This window comes from Phodopus roborovskii, unplaced genomic scaffold (genome assembly GCF_943737965.1).
Source record: "Phodopus roborovskii unplaced genomic scaffold, PHOROB, whole genome shotgun sequence".
Lineage (NCBI taxonomy): Eukaryota > Metazoa > Chordata > Mammalia > Rodentia > Cricetidae > Phodopus > Phodopus roborovskii.
The window spans coordinates 2,719,614-2,743,209 of record NW_026126448.1 but is presented as its reverse complement, the minus strand read 5'-3'; the positions used below and the strand labels follow the sequence as shown (position 1 = coordinate 2,743,209).

At 40.3% G+C, this 23,596-nt stretch overlaps 1 protein-coding gene across 1 annotated transcript; it reads left to right on the top strand.

Annotated features, from left to right (window-relative positions):
* The first annotated feature begins 656 nt into the window (after positions 1 to 656).
* On the top strand, positions 657 to 18,554 carry CUNH1orf185 (chromosome unknown C1orf185 homolog). The gene is made up of 5 exons (XM_051188297.1): positions 657 to 817; positions 2,293 to 2,398; positions 9,068 to 9,203; positions 13,241 to 13,277; positions 18,031 to 18,554. The coding sequence occupies exons 1-5, from the start codon at positions 814 to 816 to the stop codon at positions 18,414 to 18,416; spliced, it is 669 nt and encodes a 222-aa protein (XP_051044254.1). The 5' UTR covers positions 657 to 813; the 3' UTR covers positions 18,417 to 18,554.
* Positions 18,555 to 23,596: the final 5,042 nt, after the last annotated feature.

Here is a 23,596-nt window from a genome sequence, read left to right as displayed (position 1 = left end):
CCTCCCTGTGGAGTGTGTATGTGTGGGGGGGGGTGGAATGAGAAGGGGTTTGGGGGCATAGGAGGGAGGAAGGGAGAGGGAACTGGGATAAATATCTAAAATAAGAAAAAATAAATTTAAATTAATTTTTTAAAAAAGAAAAGAAATATACTAATGGAATGGTAATATATATACTTGGTTTTTGGAGGCCAAAAACCATGTGTATCATGCTTGGCTGTTCTGGAATATTCTGTGTAGACTAGGCTGGCCTCAAATTCACAGAGACCCACCTACCTCTGCCTCTTGAGTGCTGGGATTAAAGGCATGTGCCGCCACCACCAGGTTTGATATTGTATTTTCATTATATTCATTAAAAAATATTTTATGTGTCTCCTTGAGATTTCTTGTTGCCCGTAGGTTGTTTCAGAATGTGTCATTTCCAAGTTTTACTGTTTTGATGTTTCTCTATGTTCTGTAAGAACACACCTCTGTAAAGAATATGAGACCATGTAGACCTTATGAGGCTCATTTTCTATGATGTCGATCATATCCAGTAAACTGATGAAGATGTTATCAACCTGTGACTTCCACAGTTCCCTTGGGGATTACCTCTGTGCCCCACAGTCAGGAAGAAAGGGCTCCAGAGGTTTTTATGACATCATTGCCTTCAGATTCCATTGGTCAGAACTCTGTTACATTGCTTCACCTAATAGTATGGGAAGCTGAGACAGTCTAGCATTTTACCCACAAAGAAGAAAATGTGTTTGGAGGAACAGCCAGCAATGTCTTTCTGTTCTCTGGAAGAACTTGTATAAGATAAGAAATGCTAGCATCATGGGTATACAGTAGAAATTGTAACCTTTTGGGGCCCACCAGTTTCTTTGGGGGAAATTTGTAACTGTTGATTAGGTGTAATGAATTTGTGTTCCCTTGGGCTTTCTGTTACTTACTTTCTTATCCCTTTTCTTCTTATTTTGAGTAAAAGCTCCTAGTTTTATTGTCTTCCTAACAAAATCAGCTTAGAACTGGATTACTTTCTCTTAGCCTGTGGTTCACACATGTGTGGACTTATGGATGTGTCATTGGTCGAATTGCTGAGTTGTAAAGTATATGCCTCTGTTCAGCTTATTACTAGAGCCAGTTTCCCAGAACTTCTTCTCAATCAGATTCCCTCCAGCCATGAATGGGACTTCAGATTCCTCCTCCCTGGTCAACAGTCTATATTTTGTCTTTTTCATTTTCCACATTATACATTGAGTGTAATCTTTGTAACATTTTATTTGTGGTTCAATGTATAGTACATTTATAACTAGTTAAGTTTTTCATGACTATTAGCCTCTTAGCCATTTTCTCTCTCTTTTAGAGTTTCTGGTGTTATCTTAATTTTCAGCACATTAAAACTATTTCCTTATGCATTTTTTATTTTAATAAATTTATTCTTTGAAAACCCACCACCAAACATATTAAATAAATACATGTAAACATTAAATTTTTAAATTTTATTTTAATTTATTGAGACAGAGTCTCTCTACATAACCCTGGCTGTCCTGAAACTCACTATGTAAACCAGGCTGGCCTCAAAATCACAGAGATTGTCCTGCTTCTTCTTCCTGAGTTCTTGGATTAGAGGAGTGTACTACCACGCCCAGCCTTAAAAAAAATAGTATTTTTTTAAGATTTTATTTATTTATTATGTACATAGTGTACTACATGCTTGTTTGCCTAAACGCCAGAAGAGAGCACCAGATCTCATTATAGATGGTTGTGAGCCACCATGTGGTTGCTCGGAATTGAACTCATGACCTTTGGAAGAACAGCCAGTGCTTTTAATCTCTGAGCCATCTCTCCAGCCCCGGAAATAGTATTTTTTTTTAAAGGTTTAATTTTATTTTCCTACCTAGATGTGTGTTTCTATATGTGGATATGTGCAGATGAATACAGGTATCTGTGGAGGTCAGATGCGTGGGATCCTTTGAAGCTGGAGTTAGACAGTAGTAAACTGCCTGATGGAGGTTTAGCAAAGAAAATAGGAAAAAATGAGAACATTAATGTCAATTGCTGTACAGCTTTGGTTTAGTTACTTCTGTTACATGGGCTTCAATTTTGCCACCTCTAAAGTGAGATCCCTGAAGGCTTTCCCAATTCTATTTATGTGTTGTTCTCCAACTCTGGGTTCTCCCATTTGTTTGGATTGTATAGGACTAGAATTCAGGCTCCCTGGTTTCTTGGTCATTCTTAATATTGCATATATAATTTATTTACCTAGTCAACTGAGACATGTGTGACATGATCTTTTACCATTTATTTGTATAGGTTTTATTAACCACTTAACCTATTTTCTGGCTGCTGGTGCCGTTAGTCTGGGAATTGGTTTCTTTGCTTTGGCATCTGCTTTATGGTTCCTGATTTGCAAACGAAGGTAAGGTTTATTGGAAAGTTTGTCTAAGTTTCTTTTGTTGTTAAAAATTCAATGAAGGGCTTTTTTCCCCCACAACTATTAAACCTAAATAACTATGATGGAATTGGCTGGAGACCCTGTGGTGGGACAAGGCTTGATGTGCCTTAGATACCCTGGGAGAAGGACTAGGACCAGGCAACAGCTATCTTTGTGCACTGAAATTTTTGAAGAAAAACAAGTCCTATTTTACCTACTGGAAGACATGGGTCTGACTCTAATCTAAAGCTAGAAATTATGGGGGAATCCTTCCACTTTGGAGGTTACGGCATGCCTGAAGGGCAAGGCCTCCTTTCTTTAGAAGCTATGAGAATAGACAGAATAGCCTGATAGGTCTAAAAAATGTTCTCCCTCCAGAAACACACAAAAACTTAGTTGATGCCTCCTTCTTTTCAACCCTAAAATTTTGTTTCTACTTATTTAACCAGCTCAGAATGTACATTCTGGTATTTTTAAAATATAAATTGTAAGATCACCTGTAACAAGAGATTCTTGGCCCGGCTTGGTCCCACAGTTGCTTCAACCCCAAATAAACACATGAATGCTATATTAGTTATAAAACTGTTAGTTGATGACTAGGGCTTCTTATTGGCTAGCTCTATCTTAATTTTTTTGTTTGTTTGTTTGTTTTTCTAGACAGGGTTTCTCTGTATTGCTTTGGAGCCTGTCCTGGAACTAGCTCTGTAGACGCCCAGCTCTTAATTATTAACCCATTTCTATTAATCTAAGTATTTCCATGTGGTCTTAACTTACTGGAAAAGGGTCTGGTGCATCCTACCTTCCAAGTCTCACATGGTGACTCCTCTGGTGAGCTCCCTGTGCCTACCTCTCCCAGAATTCTCCTTACCTCCTAGTCTCCCTACCTCCCTATCTCCCTACTTCTATTGGCCACAGTGTTTTATTCATCAATCAATAAGAGAAATATATATATATATACATATACATATGTATATATATATACATATATATATATATATATATACACACACAGAAAGACATCCCCCATTCCACCTTCCCACATTTTCTCCTAGTAAACCTACCTCCAGCTCTCTCTCCACTATGAACAAATCAGAAAGAATTCATTTGTTCATTTTTTTAACAAATATTCAATGAATGCACAATAAAACATAAATAAGAAAGGAAAATATTTGTTAGCTATGTTTCATTGTTATTGGAATTGAGGATACAACTGTGAACAAAGCAAAAAAAGTTCTCATTTCCTAGACTTGACAGGAGACAAATGAGCAAATATAAAAAGTGTACTAGAATGGCCTGTACAAGGAGATTGTGTTTAATCTGAGACTTGAGATAAAAGAATCAGACTTATTAAATATGCCTTGTGAAAAATTTTCCTAAGGCCAACAAGATAGTCTAACGTGTAATGGCACAAGTAGACCAGGCTAGCCTTGAACTCACAGAGACCCATCTGCCTCTGCCTCTGCCTCTGCCTCTGCCTCCCAAGTGCTGGAATTAAAGGTGTGTGCCAACAATACCCAGCACATTATTACTTTTTTGAGAACTGCTAATAAAAGTGAATGTACACTCCTAATAATAAGATATGGTAGTTCTGGCTTATATTTTCTTTCTTTCTTTCTTTTAATTATGAAACTGTTGGCTGGTTACTAGCATTTCTTATTGGCTAGCTCTGTCTTAAATATTAACCCATTTCTATCAATCTAAGTGTTTCCATGTGGTCTTATCTTACAGGAGAGACCATCCAGACCTCTTGTCTTAAGGCTTACATTTTGACTCCTCTCTACTACATCTCCCAGAATTCTCCTTGTCTCCTAGTCCCGCCTATCTTGCTTTCCTATTGGTCAAGAAGGCTTTATTCAATAACCAATAAGAGAAACATATTTACAGAATGACATCTCCTATCATCTCCTCTTTTCTGTCTAAAATAAAAAGGACTTTAACATAGTAAAATATATAACAAAACAGTTATCAAATAAGAACTATAGTTAACAATAGCCCATTAACATTTAGCAAGATTTAAAGAAAATATTCCATCTATCCTGTTTTTTTTTGTGTGAGTCTAAAGTCTTATATATAACTTATCTTTAATCCTAAGGAAAACTATAACCATAGCTATCTGTCTTCAACTCCATCAAAGACCACAGAAGGATAGTATATAAACTCTAGAATTGACAGCGACATCTCGCTACTTGGACAGTCATCCAAACTTCTTCTGTAATGTTCCATCTTTAGCCTGTAGGACATAGTGTGTCTGGCAGACACCTCAATGAAACAGGAAACTTTAAACTGCCCACCTTATTGGCAGTTTGTCAGTCACTTTCCTCTGTATCCTGTAGAAAGTCTGGCAGACACTTCCATGAAGCAGGAACTCTGTAGCATTGTCCATCTTGTTTCAGCACTTCACCTTCCTATGGGTCTTGCATGTCTACTTTATAAAGCATATAGTTAAACGGTCTAGACAAGAGCAGTTTCTTGTCCAAATGGCTAGCCTTGCCATATTGGAAGCAAACTCCATAATGAGTTTCTTCAATGTCCATCTTCCCTTCTCACTCAGTTGGTGTTGCCAGGAGCAGTTGTGCCTCACTGTTAAGAAAAACCCTTAACCATTTTAAATCTGGCTTATATTTTCAAAAGATATTCCTCTGTAAAGCCTAGAATTTAATGGAGCAACAAGAAAGTAGGCAGGCAAGTGAGCAATCTAGCTTTCATCTGAGAGGTGAGGATGTTTAGAACTAATGTGACCAGATGAGACAAAAAAAAAAAAAAGGGGATTGTACCTGAAACATCTGTCACAGGTAGAGATGGGACTTGATAGAATGAAGGAAGGAAACAAGAGTGATGGCAGCATGAAGACTGACACCTGGGATTTTATCTCAGACAGCTGAGTGGCCATGCCATTTTCTGAGATGGGAAAATTATCAAAAAGGGGATCAGTTTGTGAGGGGAGATGATAAACTAGGAGTTATGTGTTCAGTGTGAGTTTAAAACCCTATTTAGAATCCAAAATGGGAATGCCATGTTACAGTTGGATGTGCTGGTATAAACTGAGAAGCCAGACTGGAAGATTAGGTATAGTGAATTTAAAGGCAGATAAGACTAACCAGGGATGTTGAAAAATGACCTATGGCAACTGGACCTTGTCCCATGACTTTAATCCCAGCACTCGGGGAGCGGGGGGCAAAGGCAGGCAGATCTCTGTGAGTTCAAAGTCAGCCTAGTCTACAGAGTGAGTTCCAGGACAGCCAGGGCAGGTACAAAGAGAAACCCTGTTATGAAAAGAAAGACAGAATGGAAGGGAAGGAAGGAAGGAAGAAAGGAAGGAAGGAAGGAAGGAAGGAAGGAAGGAAGGAAGGAAGGAAGATGAGCTGTGGCTGTGCCCTTTACGCTACCTGCATTTGGAAAGTTAGCAGCTAAGTAGAAAAAAAATCAACGTCTGAGAAGAAACCAAAAGGTAGATAGTTAAGGAAGTAGAAATTTAAAAATGGGACAAGAAGGAGGTGTAAGCCAGTTATACTGAAAGTTGAGGACAATGAGGACAGAAATGAGGACAGAAAAGTGACCTTTTGATTTCAGGAGATGATGGAGGTCATTGGTAACCTTGATGAAATGTTGGTACAATGATAGGTTAAGAGGTCAATCCTTGGGGACAATGAGATGTGAGAAAATTGAGAAAGTATAAATGTCTCTTCAAGAGGTATGTGTGTTTGTATGTTTAGAAAACTAATAAAGGGACAGTAGCTGGAGGAGCATAGAATTTTATTAGGTGCTTTTTTATTACAGTGACCAAAATATTTGGCACAATAACTTAAGGGAGGAAACGCTTATGTTGGCTCATGGTTTCAGGAGATTTCAGTCTGTCACAGTGGGAAAGGCATGGCCACATACCAGATGCAGGAGTTATGTGGCAGAAGACCTTCACAACACTGTGGACCAGAAAGTAGAAATCTATCAAGCTCTACCTCCTAACACTCCCACAGCCTCCACTAAGCATCAAAGCATGAGTTTGTAGGTGAAATTTTAGATGCAAGTCATAACAAGAGTCAAAGGAGGCATGTTTTCTTCCAAAGTAGAAGACACACTTGACAAGTGCCTCTTGTTTCCCACCCTAACACACTTGAACTATCGCCAAGTTGGATTTTTTTCCCCTTGTAAATCACTTTCATCCATTTTATTCCTTTAACCATTGCTGCACTCCTCGAGTCTTCATTGTCCCCCACATGAACAACTGCACTGGGGTATATAGCGCACCCCTGCCTTCAATGCCAAGCTCATTTAATCTCCTCTCCACACTTCAGCCATACATTTTCCATATGCAAATCTATTCTTATCTTCCATGCCCACTATTTTCCAAAGAGCTTCCCATTGATTTTAAGAGAACCCCGAGTGGCATGTCTTTTAAGGTCCCCCACATGCTCTGTCCCTGTACACTCCTCCACTCCATGTCCTACATTCTGTTTCTTTTTGTGTTTCTCCTACTTGATGGGACTCCAGCCCTGATATCTTTGTGTTTGACATTCCATCTGCCTAGAAAAACGTCCACATCTCCCCCTTTCTACCAAATTTTACCTCATCACTAATCCTATTAGCAGTCTAGTTCAATCACCATTTTCCTGAGGTTGATTCCCCTTGTACAAACCCATACACAGTACCTGGTAACTTTCCTCAATGGAACTTTCCAAATCCATAATTTTTCATCTTCTTGTAATATCTGTCTTCCTTATTAGTATTTAAGCTATATGAGTGGTCATGTAGGTGATGGTTACTGGCCCTGCCCCCAACACACTCTTAGATATCCAACACCCAACATTTCTGACATATAGGTTAAATGTTTGTTTAGGGAACTGAATTCAGTGAATGATTAGATCTTAATTGTTCATATCTTATGAAGGAATCTAATGTGATCTCTTGAATTAACTTGGAAATTTTCTGGTACCCTTAGAAAAATAGTTGGCCACCGCAATTGTTTGGGGAGAGTGAAACTGAAGAACTATGTCAACATGTTAGCATCCATTTGACATTAAGATTCACTCTTCATGTACATTCCATAGTTTTCACAAATGTATAATGACTTGTGCATACAAGCCAGAGTATTGTCACTGCCCTAAAATTCCTCTGTGCTTCATTTATCCATCCCTTCCTCTCCTGAACCCCAAGCAACCACTGATATTCCTAGATCTCAGTAGTTCAGCCTTTTCCAGAGTGATGTCACAGACTTGAAATCAGATGTCAAACCATTCAGAATGTAGCCTTCTTAGACTTTTTCTCAGACAGGGCTTAACTATATAGCCTAACTAAGTGGCAGAGGTTGACCTTTAATCTCATGACAATCCTCCTGCTTCTGCTTCCCAGGCTCTGGATTACAGATGGGAGTCACTATGTCCAGCTCTCCTCTGTGTCTTTTTTGTGACTTGATAGCTCCTTTCTTTGTATCACTGAACAATATTCCATTGTCTGTCATCATTTTTAAAAATATTGTTATTAGTCAGGGTTCTCAAGTGAAACAGAACTGATAGAATGAATACACACACACACACACACACACACACACACACACACACATACACACACAGGATTTATTAGAGTGGCTCACAGGTTATGGTCTGACTATTCCAACAATGGCTGTCTCCTAGAGGAAAGTCTAAGAACCCAGTAGCTGTTCAGTCCACAAGGCTGGATGCCTCTGTTACTTTTAAGGATGCATCAGAATCCCGAAGAAGAAGTTCTAACACTAGAAAAAGAATGAGCTTGCAAGCTGTAGTGAGAGCAAGCAGGGAACAGGTAAAAACTTCCTTCTTCCAGGCCCTTTATATAGGCTACCAGCAGAAGGTGTGGCCCAGATTTATGGTGGATCTTCCCAACTCAAAGATCTGGATTTGGGATAGAATTTCTTCAAATGAGTCAATCAAGAAAAATCTCTCACAGGTGTACCCAGTTGCTTGGGTTTTCATTAATTCTACAGGTAGTCAAGTTGTAGTCAACCAAGAACAGCCCTCACAAATATTTAACTTTATAAAGAAGACTCCTTTCTGATTAGCTGAGGTTTCACTTAGCAGCACCCTGTGACTTTTAACCCTCCCCCACCCGCTTGTGACTGTATGGGTGAGAAAAGATCACAGGTCCTCTCCCAGCATGCCATTATTTTCAATTCGGTTTCTGTCCCTTTGTGCCAAAGGGACCAATGATTTCATTTTATTTTATTAAAAACAGATTGATGATAAGACTAATTAAACCAGGTGGCTAATCCCAGCACTTGGGAATCAGAGGCAGGTGGATTTTTGAGTTTGAGGCTGGCCTGGTCTTGAGAGAGTTCCAAGACAACCAGAGAAATGAAACCCTGTCTTGAAAAACCAAGAGAGAGAGACTAACAATGAAGTTGATTATCTCATAACCAAAAATAGTATATAGGTAACTCAGTAATATTCAAACTGTAAATACTAGTTTTCTATAATTAGCTACTTTACATTTTCTGAAAAGTAGACATAATGAAATCAGATCTGTGTTAAAGGAGTATATAAACTGATTGCTACTTTTAAAGGTCTGCAACATGCTGATTTTAAACTCATAGGTATAAACATTAGAGACAATTATCTCAACTGGCATATAAAATAATATAATTTGATTCCTGCTTAGTAATATTGTCTGTACAATGTTTTCCAGAGAAATATTTCAAAATCCCAAAGTTAAATCATTTGGTGAAAAGCTGATGCAAGGATCATCCAAATCGAAGATTAAATCTCATTCTCAGTGTGTTTTCATTTCCCGAAACTTTCATGCTGGCCAACCTCAACCACAGGTAGAGTTTTGTGTTAACTAGTATGTTGTCTTTCCATTGGAAGGCTAATATATCCACGGTTATGTTTTAGTTTAAGAACCAAAAGTTCATGTAATAGGAAAACTGTAGTTTTCTCTTCTATTTTGGAGGGTGATAAAGCTTTTAAGAGAACAGAAAAATTAAATGAAAACATACTCTGTCTCCAGTTGCTTTTATAAACCTTTCAGCAAAAAACAAACAAACAAACAAAACCTTGCACTCTCCATAGCAGGCTTAGAAGGATGAAGATAATGGCATGTTGAGGGGGGGCATGCAAAATTCTTGGGACTATCAGGGGAAAAAAAAAGAAATTTAGAGATAAGAAATGCTCAGATAACCGGATAGCCTGACAAACCTGTTAAGTGTAACTTAATTCAATTTGGTAAATATCTATTAATCCATATTATATTTGAAGATCTTCCTCTTCCCCTGTTATGGAGGTCAAGATATTGCCCCCACTTTCAAGGTGCTTGTGTGGCACTTGGTAAGAAAATGAGACTATGATTAATAATGTTGTGTGTCAAAACAGCATCATAAGGACAAAACAGGACATGGCAAAGTCTAGTAGAAATTGAAAACTCTGACATAGCTGAGCTAAACAAATGGGCTGATGGTCCTTCAGCATTCAGAGATACCCTGGTGACAGACAGGATGGCAGACCTTCATTACACATCCTTCACCTTGAATCCAGCACCATGTGTCTAGTAACCATCTGGCAACACTATTTTACCATGGAGCCTACACAAACCAAAAAAGAAATGAGCCCAGACCTAGATAGACTACAGTCAAGATAGAAGAGAAATGAACTATTTAACTCGGTTTGTTTTTTCACACACATTAGGCCATCCTGGTTGCTTCAAAGTTTGGGCAATTATGAAAAAAGTTGCTAAAAACACTTTTGTGGAGGTTTCTGTATGGACATGACTTCCCAACTCACTTGAGAAGATATCAAAGAGAATTGTTGTTAATCACATTGTGGTTTTACGAACAACTCTATCTGTTCATGTTTCCACTGGCCAGGAAGCAGGTCGTTGTTTCACCCCACACCCATGTCAGCTCTGGCTGCTGTCCGTGTTTTTAGCATTCACCATCATAAGAGATGCAGAGTAACTGCTCACCATCATCACAGTTCTCCCTAAGGACATACATATGATGTTGAATATGTGCTGTACAAATGTCTGATGTCAACCAGGGCCGTCTGCACATCAGTAGTGTTCCTTCTTTGTGTACCACAGACCTCTTGATTAGTCACCTTTAGCTTTTTCAGTCTCCCACCACCCCAAGAGTTCCCAGTTCATACCCTCTAGACTGCTGAATGTTCCAGCTGGGTAGTTTCTCTCTGTCATCAGGGTAGGGGAAGCATCCACAGCACTGAGCTCCATCCAGGCAAACCCATCCTCATCTTCTCAAAATCCATTTAGCAGAGAAGGCTCAGAGCCCATGATGCTATTTATTGCAGAAGACCAGTGATCCAGTGCCCTCTCCTGGCTTCTGTGAATACTGCACACATACGAAGAGGCACATATACACAAAATTTTACATTAAAATAAGCTTTTATTTTTAATTGTCTGTGTGTGTGTGTGCACAGGCATTTGTGTATGTGGTCTTAGCCAGAGAATTCAGATCCTCTGGAACTGGAGTTACAGGTGTTTTTTTTTTTTTTTTTTTTTTTTTTTTTGAGTCACTGGACTTGAGAACCTGGGTCCTTTAGAAAAGCAGTAGCTGGAGTTTCAAAGTGCACAGACTCTACAATAGTTAACCTCATAGCAGATAGGTAGCCCCAGAAGTTGATTCACCTGCTGACTTCAAAGTTATATTAATGTCATCTGCTCCCAGGGGTCTGTGGTGGATCTACCTGGTGCTTGCACTTTGGAGCTTCTCAGAATGTGTCCCTCCCACAATCTACAGTTGTCTCCTAAAGCTGTCTCTCAGGCTGGGACTGCGACAGGTTGAATTCAGGCTGTTTGACATAGTTTTTAGGACCCCAGGGTAGTTCAGTTTTAAACAGTATGTCTCCTCTAGAGATGACACCCAGCCTCAGCCCTCTGAGCCAGGGAAATCCTTTTCCATGGCTGACACATCCCACAAGAGCAGTCCCTGGTTTTGAGCTTTGTGAGGGCTGTGGACATATGGACATGACCTGTGAGTAGGAATGCCAAGGGCTTTTCACCAAGACCCTCTGGAAGAAGCTTCTGCCTCTCCTCCCTCTGCTTGGAGCCTGGAGGCTGAGCTGTGCTGGGCTCCTTGTTGATGCCTCCTACTTCTGGTTCTCTGTGCTTCCCAGCTGTGCTAGATCAGCTCTTGGGGCTTTCTGAAGCTCTTCCATCATCTCCTTTCTCTACCATACACTGTGTTTACACATCACAATTCTTCACTTGATCACACTGAGGCAGTTTCTAATCCTCCATCTAACCCAGAATCTCTCCAAAGTGGTTTCTTGAGATGGGATTTACTGCTGATTTAGGTGCTATGAACATTGCTGAAACCACAACAAAAAGTTCAAACTATTATATAAACATATATGACAGAGTAGCAGCAAGGTGAAGTTCACCATGCTACAGAGAAAGATTAAATGACAAGATGAGTAATCTATGGTGACCAGCTCAGGCATGGGGGACAGTGCACTGCACTGTTCAGTACTGACCTGTAGTGCTAGGGCCTTGTGCATGCTAAGCAAGCACTCTGCCACTGCTCCACCCCAGCCCTTTCATTATCTAAGAAATTTTGGGCCAGTAAGATGGCTCAGTGGGTAAAGGTGCTTGCAACCTAGACTGATGACCTCAGTTCTATCCTCAGGACACACACAGCAAGAGGAGAGAATCAAGTCCCAAAAGGTGTCCTCTGACCTCTACAAGTGTACAGTTGCATGTAAGCAAGCACGAGTCTCCACACACACACACACACACACACACACACACACACACACACACAGCCTTTGGCAGCCACCACCCCAGTCAGAAGTTGTCCTCACCAAGGCAAGAACCATGTCCTTCTCTGTATAATACAACATATTATGTTCCAGTTTTTATTTCCCAGTAATTGGTTTTACATTCCATTTCATATTTTTACTCATAGTAAAATATCTCTTTAAGTATCTATTTTCTAACTGGATTATTTTCTTAATATTGAAATTAAGAGTTCTTCACATATTGTGGATACAAGTAATTTGTTGGTTATGTAATTTTTTGTTTTCATTGTATTTATTTATATATTTATTTTTAGATAGGGTTTTCTATGTGCCCTAGTTGTCTGGGAATCCACTATATACCCCCAGGCTGGCCTTGAGTTTTAGGGTTCATAGATATCCACCTACCTCTGCCTTCAGGTGATGGAATGAAAGGTGAGCACCACACCTGGCCTGCTTTTCAATTTTTAAATCTCACCTGGTGACTTTTTCACCCTAGTACCAGATTTTCATAAAAGTTTTCAATATTGACTAAGTATAATTTCTCTTTTTATTTCTTGAGTCATACTGTTAATAAAATATTCCAAAATTCAGCCTGATGATAGATCTCAAGGGTTATATCTACTTTCTCTTTGAAAGTTTTGTTTTCAACACACTTTTATTTTGGACATAATAGTTATATTGAGATGCAGTTCAGTTGCTGCCAACATTTAGATGTGGCTCATCTCCCAGAGGCTCATGGGCTGGAAGACTGGTGCTTGGGGGCAGCACGGAGGTGGCAGGAAGCTTAGGAGGTGGAGCTCCCAGGAGCTTTACCCTTGTGAGTGGACAATGCAGTCTCTCAGAGTGGACCAGGTCTCACAGGAGTGGAAAAGAAATATAGAGCAGTATATGCTGTTAGCCACTGAGCCATCTCTCCAGCCCTCAGATTTTCAAATAACTGGGTTTTCTTTTCTGTTAATATATTTTGGCCAACAAAAAAAAACATATTGTAGAAAAAAATTTTTATTTCTTAATAATTTCTTAATAATATTATATTTCTTAATAATAATATATTATAAAAGCTATACAAATTTCCTTCTTTTTTAAAAATGCAAATGACTTTTTTATGTAGGTGGAGCAAAGAGAAAGGGAAGCAGTACAAATAAAAGGTAATTGTTTTTTTTTAATGAATTGTTAGAAGTATTTGTATAGCAAATATTTTCTTAAGTCTTAAAGAATAAAGAGGCTATCCTAAATGCTATTTATTTTATATTGCATGAAAATTCAAAAGAAATAACAAGGTACTAGTATGTGAATTGGCATATCTTCTTGAAGAAAAAAGTAGTATCCTGTCTTAAAATAAAAAATTATTTTTTTCTTATTGAAATTCAAAGACATTGTAATGGTGACCATAAAGTAAGGCTGAGTTGGGGTAAGGGACAAAAACAAAAACCTTGAGTATTTTGTAGCCATTTAGATACTTATGCTATGTCTTTATATCTCAAAATCTGTCCTACATAATTCTAGAAATGAATATAAAATATAATATTTTGAACAATGTTGAATTGAATGTGTAAAATGTAACAGCTAACATGTAAAACAGTATAAAATGTATTTTAGAAATTTTGTGATATTTTCTAAAACTTAACTTTTGAGTTTTGGGGGATTTTACTTGTTTTTTTTACATTGTTTTTTCATTTTGGATTTGTTTGTTCATTTGTTTTGTTTTGGGACAGAATCTCACTGCTTAACCCTAACTGGCCTGGAGAGATAGCCTAAAATTGTGTTCTGCCTTGGTTTCCCAAGGGCAGGGATTGTAGCATGCACATCTGGCAGCAAACAACATTTTAAAGTGTCCACTGTGTAGTTTAAGTAATACAAAAAGCATGATACTTAATATCTAGGTTGAATCCACCTTGTGTCTAATTGATGGTGGGTGGTTTCTCTGTGTTGCAGTTTGCTCTCTGTGAAGTGGCACCAACCATAACTACCCTAAAGAATTGTTGAGATAGCAAATGAGATCTGGAAGCATGATCGAAAGCTTTGTAGACCCCATGGCTCTATAGAAAAGTCTACTGGGGCTGGAGAGATGGCTTAAAGGTTAAGAGCACTGGCTGCTCTTTCCATGGGATCCATGTTTGATTCCCAGCACCTACATGGAAGCTCATAACCTTCCACAACTCTAGCCTCAGGAGATCCACCACCCCCTTATGACCTCCAGGGATACCAGGCACTCACACACATTAAACAAAATAAATCTTTTTATTTATTTATTTTTAATTCTAAGACTGGTTGTGGTGGTACACTCTTTTAACCCCAGGATTCAGGAGACAGAGGCATGAGGATCTCTGTGAGTTCAAGGCCAGGCTGGTTTATATGGTGAGTTCCAGGACAGCCATAACTATGCAGAGAGGCTCTGTCACTAAATAAATAAATAAATAAATAATGTTTAAAAAATGCCTCCTACCATTATTGGCAGAAGACCACCCCATCATGGGCTCCTTTCTACCATTCACTGTGGACTAATTTTTTTTAATGATTCTACTCATTAATTTTTTTAAAAAAAATAATGTAATATTCAACTACAAGTCATTAAGAAACTTTTTTTTTAGCTTCAAAAAAAAATTTTGTTGGTGCTGCTACCTGGAGCCATGGAGATGTTCAGGCACTGGCTGCTGCCTAGGGTCATGTATGAGTCCATAGCCCTAGTGTCCATGGCTCCAGTTGACACCAAGGGCTCTGAGGATGCTTGGGGTCTGGCCAGCCACCTGGGTTCACATTGATGCCCAAGGACCATGCTGCTTTCTGGAACCGTGCTGACACCAAGCAATGGTGGCATCTTGGCTTGAACTGCTTCCTGGGGCCATTTCTGGGTACATGGTCCTACTGTAGCTGGGGTGTATGGTGATGTTCATGACAGGTATTAGCATGAGATCATTGGAAACATGTTGTGTTGAGCCTGCCCTGCCCTTCACTGGCCCTGGAATGGCTGGTCCTGCCCCTCTCATACATTGCAGCAGGAGAACTGGCCCCTAGCCCTCAGGGGAGAGCTTGCCCCGACCCTCACCTGGGCACCTCACCTGGGCAGCACACTAGAGCTGACCCTGTAGTTGCGGATGCAGGTGAGTCAGCCCTGAGGGTGTGAGAGCAACAGAGCTGACCCTGCCCCCCACCATCCACCATGTGGTGGCCAGCAATAGGTAAGGGGAAGATGTCCTTCTCCCTCTACCCCTTCCTGTGGTGTAGCTTGAGTTTCTTTCCAGCCTGGTCCTGCAGCCGATTAGCGCTAAATAAACAAACAAATACATATTACTTTATAAACTGTTGGCCGATAGCTAGGGCTTCTTATTGGCTAGCTCTGTCTTAATTATTAACCCATTTCTATTATCTATGTATTGCCATAAAGCTGTGCCTTACCTGTAATCCAGCATGTTACTCCTTGGGCAGCATGGCATCTCTTCGTGGCCCAGTCTTCTCCTAGTCTGGTAGCCCCACCTATCTTTCTGCCTGGCTACTGGCTAATCAGTGTTTTAATCATCAACCAATAAAAGAAACATATATACAGAAGGACATCCCCCCATCACTGTGGCATTCATGAGAGCTGCAGCACACAGGAGAGCAGGCAGCACACTAGAGCTGACCCTATTGCTAGGCTGCAGGTAGGCCAACCCTGAGAGCATGATAACAAAAGAGCTGACCCAAACCCCATTCCCCTACAGCAGCCTGAAGAGAGGGCCCAGCTGGCCCTGGAGATGTAAGTGTGGAAAAACCTAGATCCGAAGGCTTAAGAGCAGAACTGGCCCTGCTTCTTACTGTAAGATGCATTGGGTGAGCTAGCCGAGGCTGGAATAGTGCTGGAATAGTGATGATGAGGGAAAGCTAGCAAGTTGACTAACCCAGCTACCACTCAGGCTCAGAACCAGGGTTATGAATTGGCCCACACAACTTCCACCAAATCTATGAACTGTTAGAGCATGTGAAGGGAACAAACCTAAAGATGGAAAACAGCAGAGTCTCCATGACACAGGACAACAGGCTATCCAAGGGGAGTCCCAGTGAGAGCCCATTTAGGTGGTGTACCAGAAACCAGAGGCCTTGAGCCAGACCAATAACTCATTGGAGTGAATACTTGCAAGTAAAGATGAATGGACCAGAGGGTAAACTCACTGGGACACACTACAGCTTCCATGATGAAATTATTCTTCTTTCTTTGTTTTTGTTTTTATTTGTTTTGTTTCTTTGTTTTTGTTTTTCTTTTAAATTTGCTTTTGTTTGTTTTAGGGGGAGGTTGTAAGGGCAGAGGGCAAATGCAAGGACATAAGGAGATAAGTGGGATGGAAATATATGTTGTGAAATCCACAAGGAAATGAATAAAAAAAAAAGTTAAAGCTAGGCATGGTGGTGTATGCCTTTAATCCTAGCACCTTGAGGAAGAGACAAGATGAGTTAGAGGTCAGCATGGTCAACATAGTTAACGGCTAGTCATGGCCACCCAAAACTACATAGAGAGACCCTGTGTCAAAAAATTGTTTTAATAGGAAGGGTGGTGTGAATTCAGTTGACCAAGGAGTCCAGACCTCCTGGAGCTGGAGGTGGATGACATGACATGAGTCCTGGCAAAAAAAAAAAAAAAAAAAAAAAAAAGACAACTTAGGTCTTCCACAAGAATAATGTGTGCTCTTAGCCACTGAGCAATTTCTCCAGGCCCAAGACACCTTTTTAAAATTATTATAATTACATTTCTCCCTTCCCCTTTCTCTCTTCAATTCCCTTCAAATATGATAGAAATATGATATATTTCTAAATACAGCCTGTTCAGTCCCTCCCTATAAATCACTTGTATGTATGTTTCCAGGGCTTACCTTTTGATACTGAACAACCAGTTGGGTGGTCTTGCCTGGGAAGACCACTCCTACCACTACCAGCTTCCCTTGGCCTCCTATAGTTGAGGCCTTATGGGACTTTCCTCTGCCCACTTTGACATGCCCAGTGGTGTCATCCATGTTCAGCTCATGGTTGAGCAGTCTTTATGGGTGTAGCTTCAGACACAATCTCACAGAAAACTCCTCTTTCCATTCCCTTTACCACAGTGTTCCCTGAGCCTTAGGTCTCAGAGTGTTTTAGAGACATATCCACTGGGACTGTGCTCCACAACTCTGAGCTTTGATTGGTTGTGATTTTCTATAATGGTACAAAAAATCTCCCCCCGCCCCTTGGCTTTTCATGATAGCGTTTCTCTGGGTAACAGCTCTGACTGTTCTGGAACTCACTCTGCAGGCCAGGCTGGCCTCAGATGCCGAGATCCACCAGCCTCTGCCTCCTAGGTGCTGGGATTAAACATGTGTGCCACCACCTCCTGGCTACAAGAAACTTTTTAAAGGTACATTGTAGAACAGAGGTTTCCAACCTTAATTAGAGTATTTCCCTGGATTAGAATATTTAAATATCATATACTTAATACTGTACAGATGATAGCACTTAGTGTTTTCCCTTCTAGCATTATTTTACCCATGAAATCCCTAAAAATACTCTTAAGACTTGATTTGTCTATTGGGCATAGTGGCTCATTATACCTATTATCCCAGCCCTCAGGGAAGCAGGGGCAGAGGCAGGTGGATCTCTGTGTTCGAGGCCAGCCTGTTCTACGGAGTTAGTTCTAGGACAGCAAGAGCTACACAGAGAAACCCTGTCTTGAAAAAGCAAATAAATAAGTAAAAACAGATAAATATAAGTACTTAGTAAATCTGAAAAAGCCAGGTATGGTGGTCCACACCTTTATTAAGGCCAGTCTGGTCCACAAAGCTAGTTCTGGAACAGCCAGTTCTACATAGAAACCCTGTCTCAAAAAAAAAAAAAAAAAAAAAAAAAAAAAAAAAGACTTGACTTGTCAATATGTAATAGTGGGCTTTTTTTTAAAAACAGCAATCAACTCTAAAGGTGAATTCTGCCTTCTGGATCCCGTTGGCCATGAGTCCCCTGAGATGACCTCAGCAGCAAATGGCAGCAGTGTGACCCTGAGCTTGTCAACATCCGTCTCTAGTTCTTATTGCAGCCAAAGTGTGGAAGCAGCTGATGACTGGTTTTCTGATGATTCTCTAGAAACCAAGAATCTCCCAGAGCCTTTACTTGGGGAATCTCTAGCAGAAAAGGTGTTCGCATACCTGTCAACCATTTCATTAGAAGAATGGCCTGGAAACTCAATGAATGTGACATTTTGTGATGATCAAAAAGACGACAACATTAAGGAAATCTTTTCACAAAAAAATGCAGAGGTTGGCATACACAACCGTCAAGATGATATTGAATGACTTTTTTTCTTTTGAAACCTGGTATACAGTGAAATCAGGTGATGTTAAAGCTGAATTATGAGCTCCCAAGTCTTCTATCATGTCCCTACTAATCTTGCTTTTCTTGTTCTTTACCATAAAGTGGTTCTAGCCCCTACTTGTTTTTGTCTTTAATTACTTATTTTATATGCACTTGTATTTTACTGCATGTATGTTTGTGTGAGAATGTCAGATTCCCAAGAAACGGAGGTACAGACAGTTGTGAGCTACCATGCCGGTGCTGGGAATCAAACTGGGTCCTCTGGAAGAACAGCCAATGCACTTAACTGCTGAACCATCTCTCCCACCCATTTACATCTTTGCTTAATGTTTTGACTTTAGAATTTAATACATGACAGCATGCAATAGACATATACATCCAGAATTAACTTAAGGATTCAAGATTGGTACATCTCTACCTACAGGTACGCCAATTCATTCTTTTCTGTATCATCTGCTGCTACCCTCATCTATGTCTAAGATTACCACAGGCCTCAGCACCATCTCCCTGCTTCTTCTTTAACAGTACACTCTTTATGCAATAACCAAAGTCACCTTTTGAGACAAAAAAGGGGGGGTACCACAGCCTCTTCTTAAAACCTTCCAGAATCTTCATAGTTTACTAAAATTCTTCTAAGTGCCTTTGTTATATAGTATGCAGTTTCGTATACAACATCTCCTTCCTGATGGGTTGGTTTCATTTCAAACCATTGTCTTTGGGAAGTCAGCACAGCACAGCACAGCACACTGGCGAGTCTGCTTCTTGAACACTGTTTATCTCTGCCACAGGCTTTGTGCTTGCTCTGCCTAAACACCTGTTTCTAGATTTTTGCATAACTGGCTCTTAAATATTATTTCAAGTTCATCTCAAGTATCAGTTTCTAAACGAGACTTGGGCTGACCATCACACAAAGCGGAATCCAAAAGCATTCTGTGTAGTGAAGCTCTGGATTGGAATTAGAGGTAGTAGGGTGTGTGTGTGTGTGTGTGTACATTATGCATATGTATGCTTATTGTTTGTTTTCTCCAATATATCTAAACCAATATATCCATACTGTATCTGCTTTACTAATAATGAACATAATTAATGTTTGGACCTTGGAGAAAACCGTTTTCTGCTACAACATTCTACTGAGAAATGGCTGTTAGCATAGCCAGATCAAAGAAAGCAGACAGCAATCCTAGCATGTTTCCTTTTGGATAAAGTGCTTATAAATTGTTCCTACCAAGCTAAAGAGATACCTGAGCCACTAAGAAAAGATTCCTCTGTTCAAATGAGGGGGTACATGAAATAAAAAGTTTAAATGTTATGTTTATTATGCACACTGCAGCAGTTTATAATATCATAATATATTGAACTTTAAAGAATCCATGAGGGGCTAGAAAAGTGGCTCCACGGTTAACAATTCCTTCTGTTCCTGCAGAGGACCGAAGCTTGGTTCCTAGTACCTACATCCTGTGGCTCACAGTGGTACATTTGTTTATTTTCCCTGATGTTTCTAAACCTATATAGTCATACTATATCTCCAGTTTCAGAAGATCCAACATCATCCTCTGGCCTCTGCAGGCACAGATAGCCCTGCGATACACACATAATTAAAAATCTTAAAAAACAAGAATACATTCATCTTTCTTGATGGCAGCACACTTTTTTTTCTCTTGTGTTGATTCTATTCCCTGTTATCAGTGCTCCTCAACAGGTACCCCACGCCTGGCATCTCTAATATCCTGGGGTCTCCAAAGACAGTCCAGGCTTCAACTTTACAGCTTCACTCAATGGCCTCTCTAACAGGACTCCATTCAGAGACATCCCTTACACACTCCTGGCCTCAGTGGCTTTTTTTAAGGAATGGAGGCAAATTCCATAAACCCTAGTTTCTTCCATCTTTGACTTTAAAGCCAGAACCACATGGCCAAAGCTGCCAACTCTGCTGCTTACTGGGCCTGGAACATGGTCCCCTTGTTCAATTACATCTTCACTAGCTTTCTGTCTTACACTGCCTAAGCTTGGCTATCCTGAAACTTGCTCTCTGTGAAGATGTGTTTTTGCCAAGACACCTTCTGATTGGTTTAATAAAGAGCTGAATTGCCAATAGGTGGGCAGGAGGTATAGGTCAGATTTCCAGGGAGAGAAAGGAAGAGAAGGAGGTGTCTAGGCAAGTGGAAGACACCAAGAGACATAGAGGAGGAAACAGGAGGTACAAGATGAAAGAGAGTTAATGCCATGTGATAGAATGTAGATTAATATAAATGGGTTAATTTAAGTTATGATAGTTAGGAATAAGCCTAAGCTATAGGCCAAGCTTTCATAATAAGAAGTCTCCATGTCATTATTTGTGAGCTGGCAGTCCAAAGAACAATCTGACTACAGCAGAGTCTTTGGACAAGAGCAAAAAGCAACCACTTTCTTCACCAAAATATCACAAGAAAGATCTCTAAGCAACATACATTCTTCTCTGAAACCTCTTGAGTGAGCCCCCGACAGTTCAAATAATCCTCTGTCTTTCATGTTCCTACTAGTTTGGCCCATTAAGCAATGCTTAAAGCATTCCACTGCTTTCCAAACCCAAAGTCCCATTTCTTCCAAACAAACACATAGTCAGGCCTATGTCAGCAATGCCACAGTTCCTAGTACCAACTTTTGTCTTAGTTAGGGTTTTTATTGCTGCAAAGAGACACCATGATCATGGCAATTCTTATAAAGGGAAACATTTAACTAAGGTGGCAGATTATAGTTTCAGAGATTCAGTCCATTATCATGAAGGGGAGCATGGCAGCATGCAAGCAGCCACAGTGCTAGAGCAACAGCTAAGAGTCAGGAAGTCAACTGATACACTGGCTGATATTCTGAGCATAGGAAACCTCAAAGCCCACCCCCACAGTGACACACTTCCTCCAACAAGGCCACACCCACTCCAACAAAGCCACACCTCTTAATAGAGCCACTCCCTATGTGGCCAATTAAATTCAAACTATGGCAGCTACACACAGAAACAAAAGAGGAGGAGGAAGAGAAGAAGAAAAAGAAGGAGGAGAAGGATAAGGAGGAGGAGGAGAAGAAGAATCCTAATCAGGGTCTGGTGGCACACATCTTTAATCCCAGCACTCAGAAGGCAGAGGCAGGCAGATCTCCATGAATTCAAGGCCAGCCTGAACTACATAGCAAGCTTCAGGCCAGTCAATCTGAAAATGAGACCATATCTTACAAAAATTAATAAGAATTCATCAGCCCATGCTGAGATTTTAAAAAATGTATAGAGACTGTCTTAGTCCATTCAGGTTTCAACAACAAAAAAAATGTAGACTGTGTGGTTTATAAACAGCAGAGAAGTTCTTCTCCTGGACAATGTCAGAAGGTGCCGGTGAGGATCTGCTTCCTGGTTTATAGAAGGTCATCTTAGGTTGGGGTGTAGCTCAATGTAGAGTATGCATTTACATGTATGATATTGTGGTTAAATAAGGATCAGGATAAACAAATAGGCCAAATAGATGTTTATTCAGGGAGAAATAACTTACAATCTAGACAGAGGAACACCAGCAAGTTCCACCGGATGCTCTCCTCTCCATGTCCCCCCAGCCAGAGAGTGTTCCCCGGCTCCTCCTCAGCCCTCCTTCCACAGGTCACTTCGGCCCCTGGCTCCACCCCCGCAATGGGCATGGTCAGTGCCACAGAAGGAGACAAAGTGAATATCCCACTACAGTATGAGGCCTTGAATTCAACCCCAGTCCTACCAAGAAGAGGGGAAAAACAGAATAAGAGAAAAGGAGGGAGAGAGAGAGCTGTCTTTTAATTACATCTGGATTTGACTGAAGACTTGAGAGCTGAGGCTTCTTCCTCCCCAGTCCTGGGAATCACACCTAAGGCTTTGGACATGTGAGGTTAGTCCTTACCACTGAGCTAAGAACCCTAGAGCAGTGGTTCTTAACATTCTTAATGCTGCAGCCTTTTAATACAGTTCCTCATGTGGTGATGCCCAACCTAATAACTATGATTTTACTATTATTATGAATTATAATGTAAATATGTTTTCTGATGGTCTTAGGTGATCCCCGTGAAAGGGTCATCTCTTCCCCAAGGGCTCTCAAACCACAGTTTAAGAACCATTGCTCTAGAGCCTTTGTTTAAAAAATAAATAAACTTTGTATCCAGATTGACCTCAAACTTCTGCTATTCCTAACTCCACCTCTAGAGTGCCGGGATTATAGAATATGCCACCATACCTGACTATGGGGTCATTAATCCCATCCACTAGGACAGAGCCATCAAGACCAAATCACTTACTATTCATTGGCAGCTAGGATTTCAACATACAAATTTTGAAGACCATAAACACATAGCAAGCACCATTCCATCTCTAGCTCCCTCAAATCATGTCCTTCTCACATGCAAAGCCCATTCAGTATATCCCAATATTGCCTAAAGTCTTGTCATTCCAATATCAACCCTAAAATCTAGGAACCTGAGGTGTAGATCAGGAATAGAAGAGTTCCATAACATGTGAGAGGCCATGATCCCTATCTCCAGCACTCAAAAAGGAAGAGGAAGGGAGGGAAAGAAAGAAGAAAGAAAAAAGAAAAGGCCAAAATCCAAAGTTTCTTATAATGTCATCAAAATCAGATGTGGCAATCCCTGTATACCCCAGCTCTAGGAGCCAAAGCCAGAATGAACTACTTAAGGCTCTATCAGATTCAGTGAGATTCAAGACACTATCCATACAGAGGCAAAGTTTTTCCTAACCACGAACTCATAAAACAAAGTATCATAGGCATCCAAAATACAAATACAAAATAGGTGTAGGATAGACATGTTCATTCCAAAAATGATAAATAGAAGAAGTGTGTGTGTGTGTGTGTGTGTGTGTGTGTGTGTGTGTGATGAGACATATCTACAAAGAGAATGGAAATGGGTCACATTAAGTCCAAACTCATGACAGAGAGCTCTTAAGTCTTGGTTGGATTCCTTTGGCTTTGTGTTCTGCCTCCTAGACCTTCACAGCTTGACAGAAGGTGCTGCTTGGGTGCTTTGCTTGGGACCTATGTGACAGAGGTTCTCTGACAGGCTTCTCCCTTACTAAGCCTCTACTTCATGCGTTAAGACTCCTGAGTTGAAGCCATGCAGTGTTCCTGGTGGTTCTTTCTGCCAACTTATAAATGGTGACTGT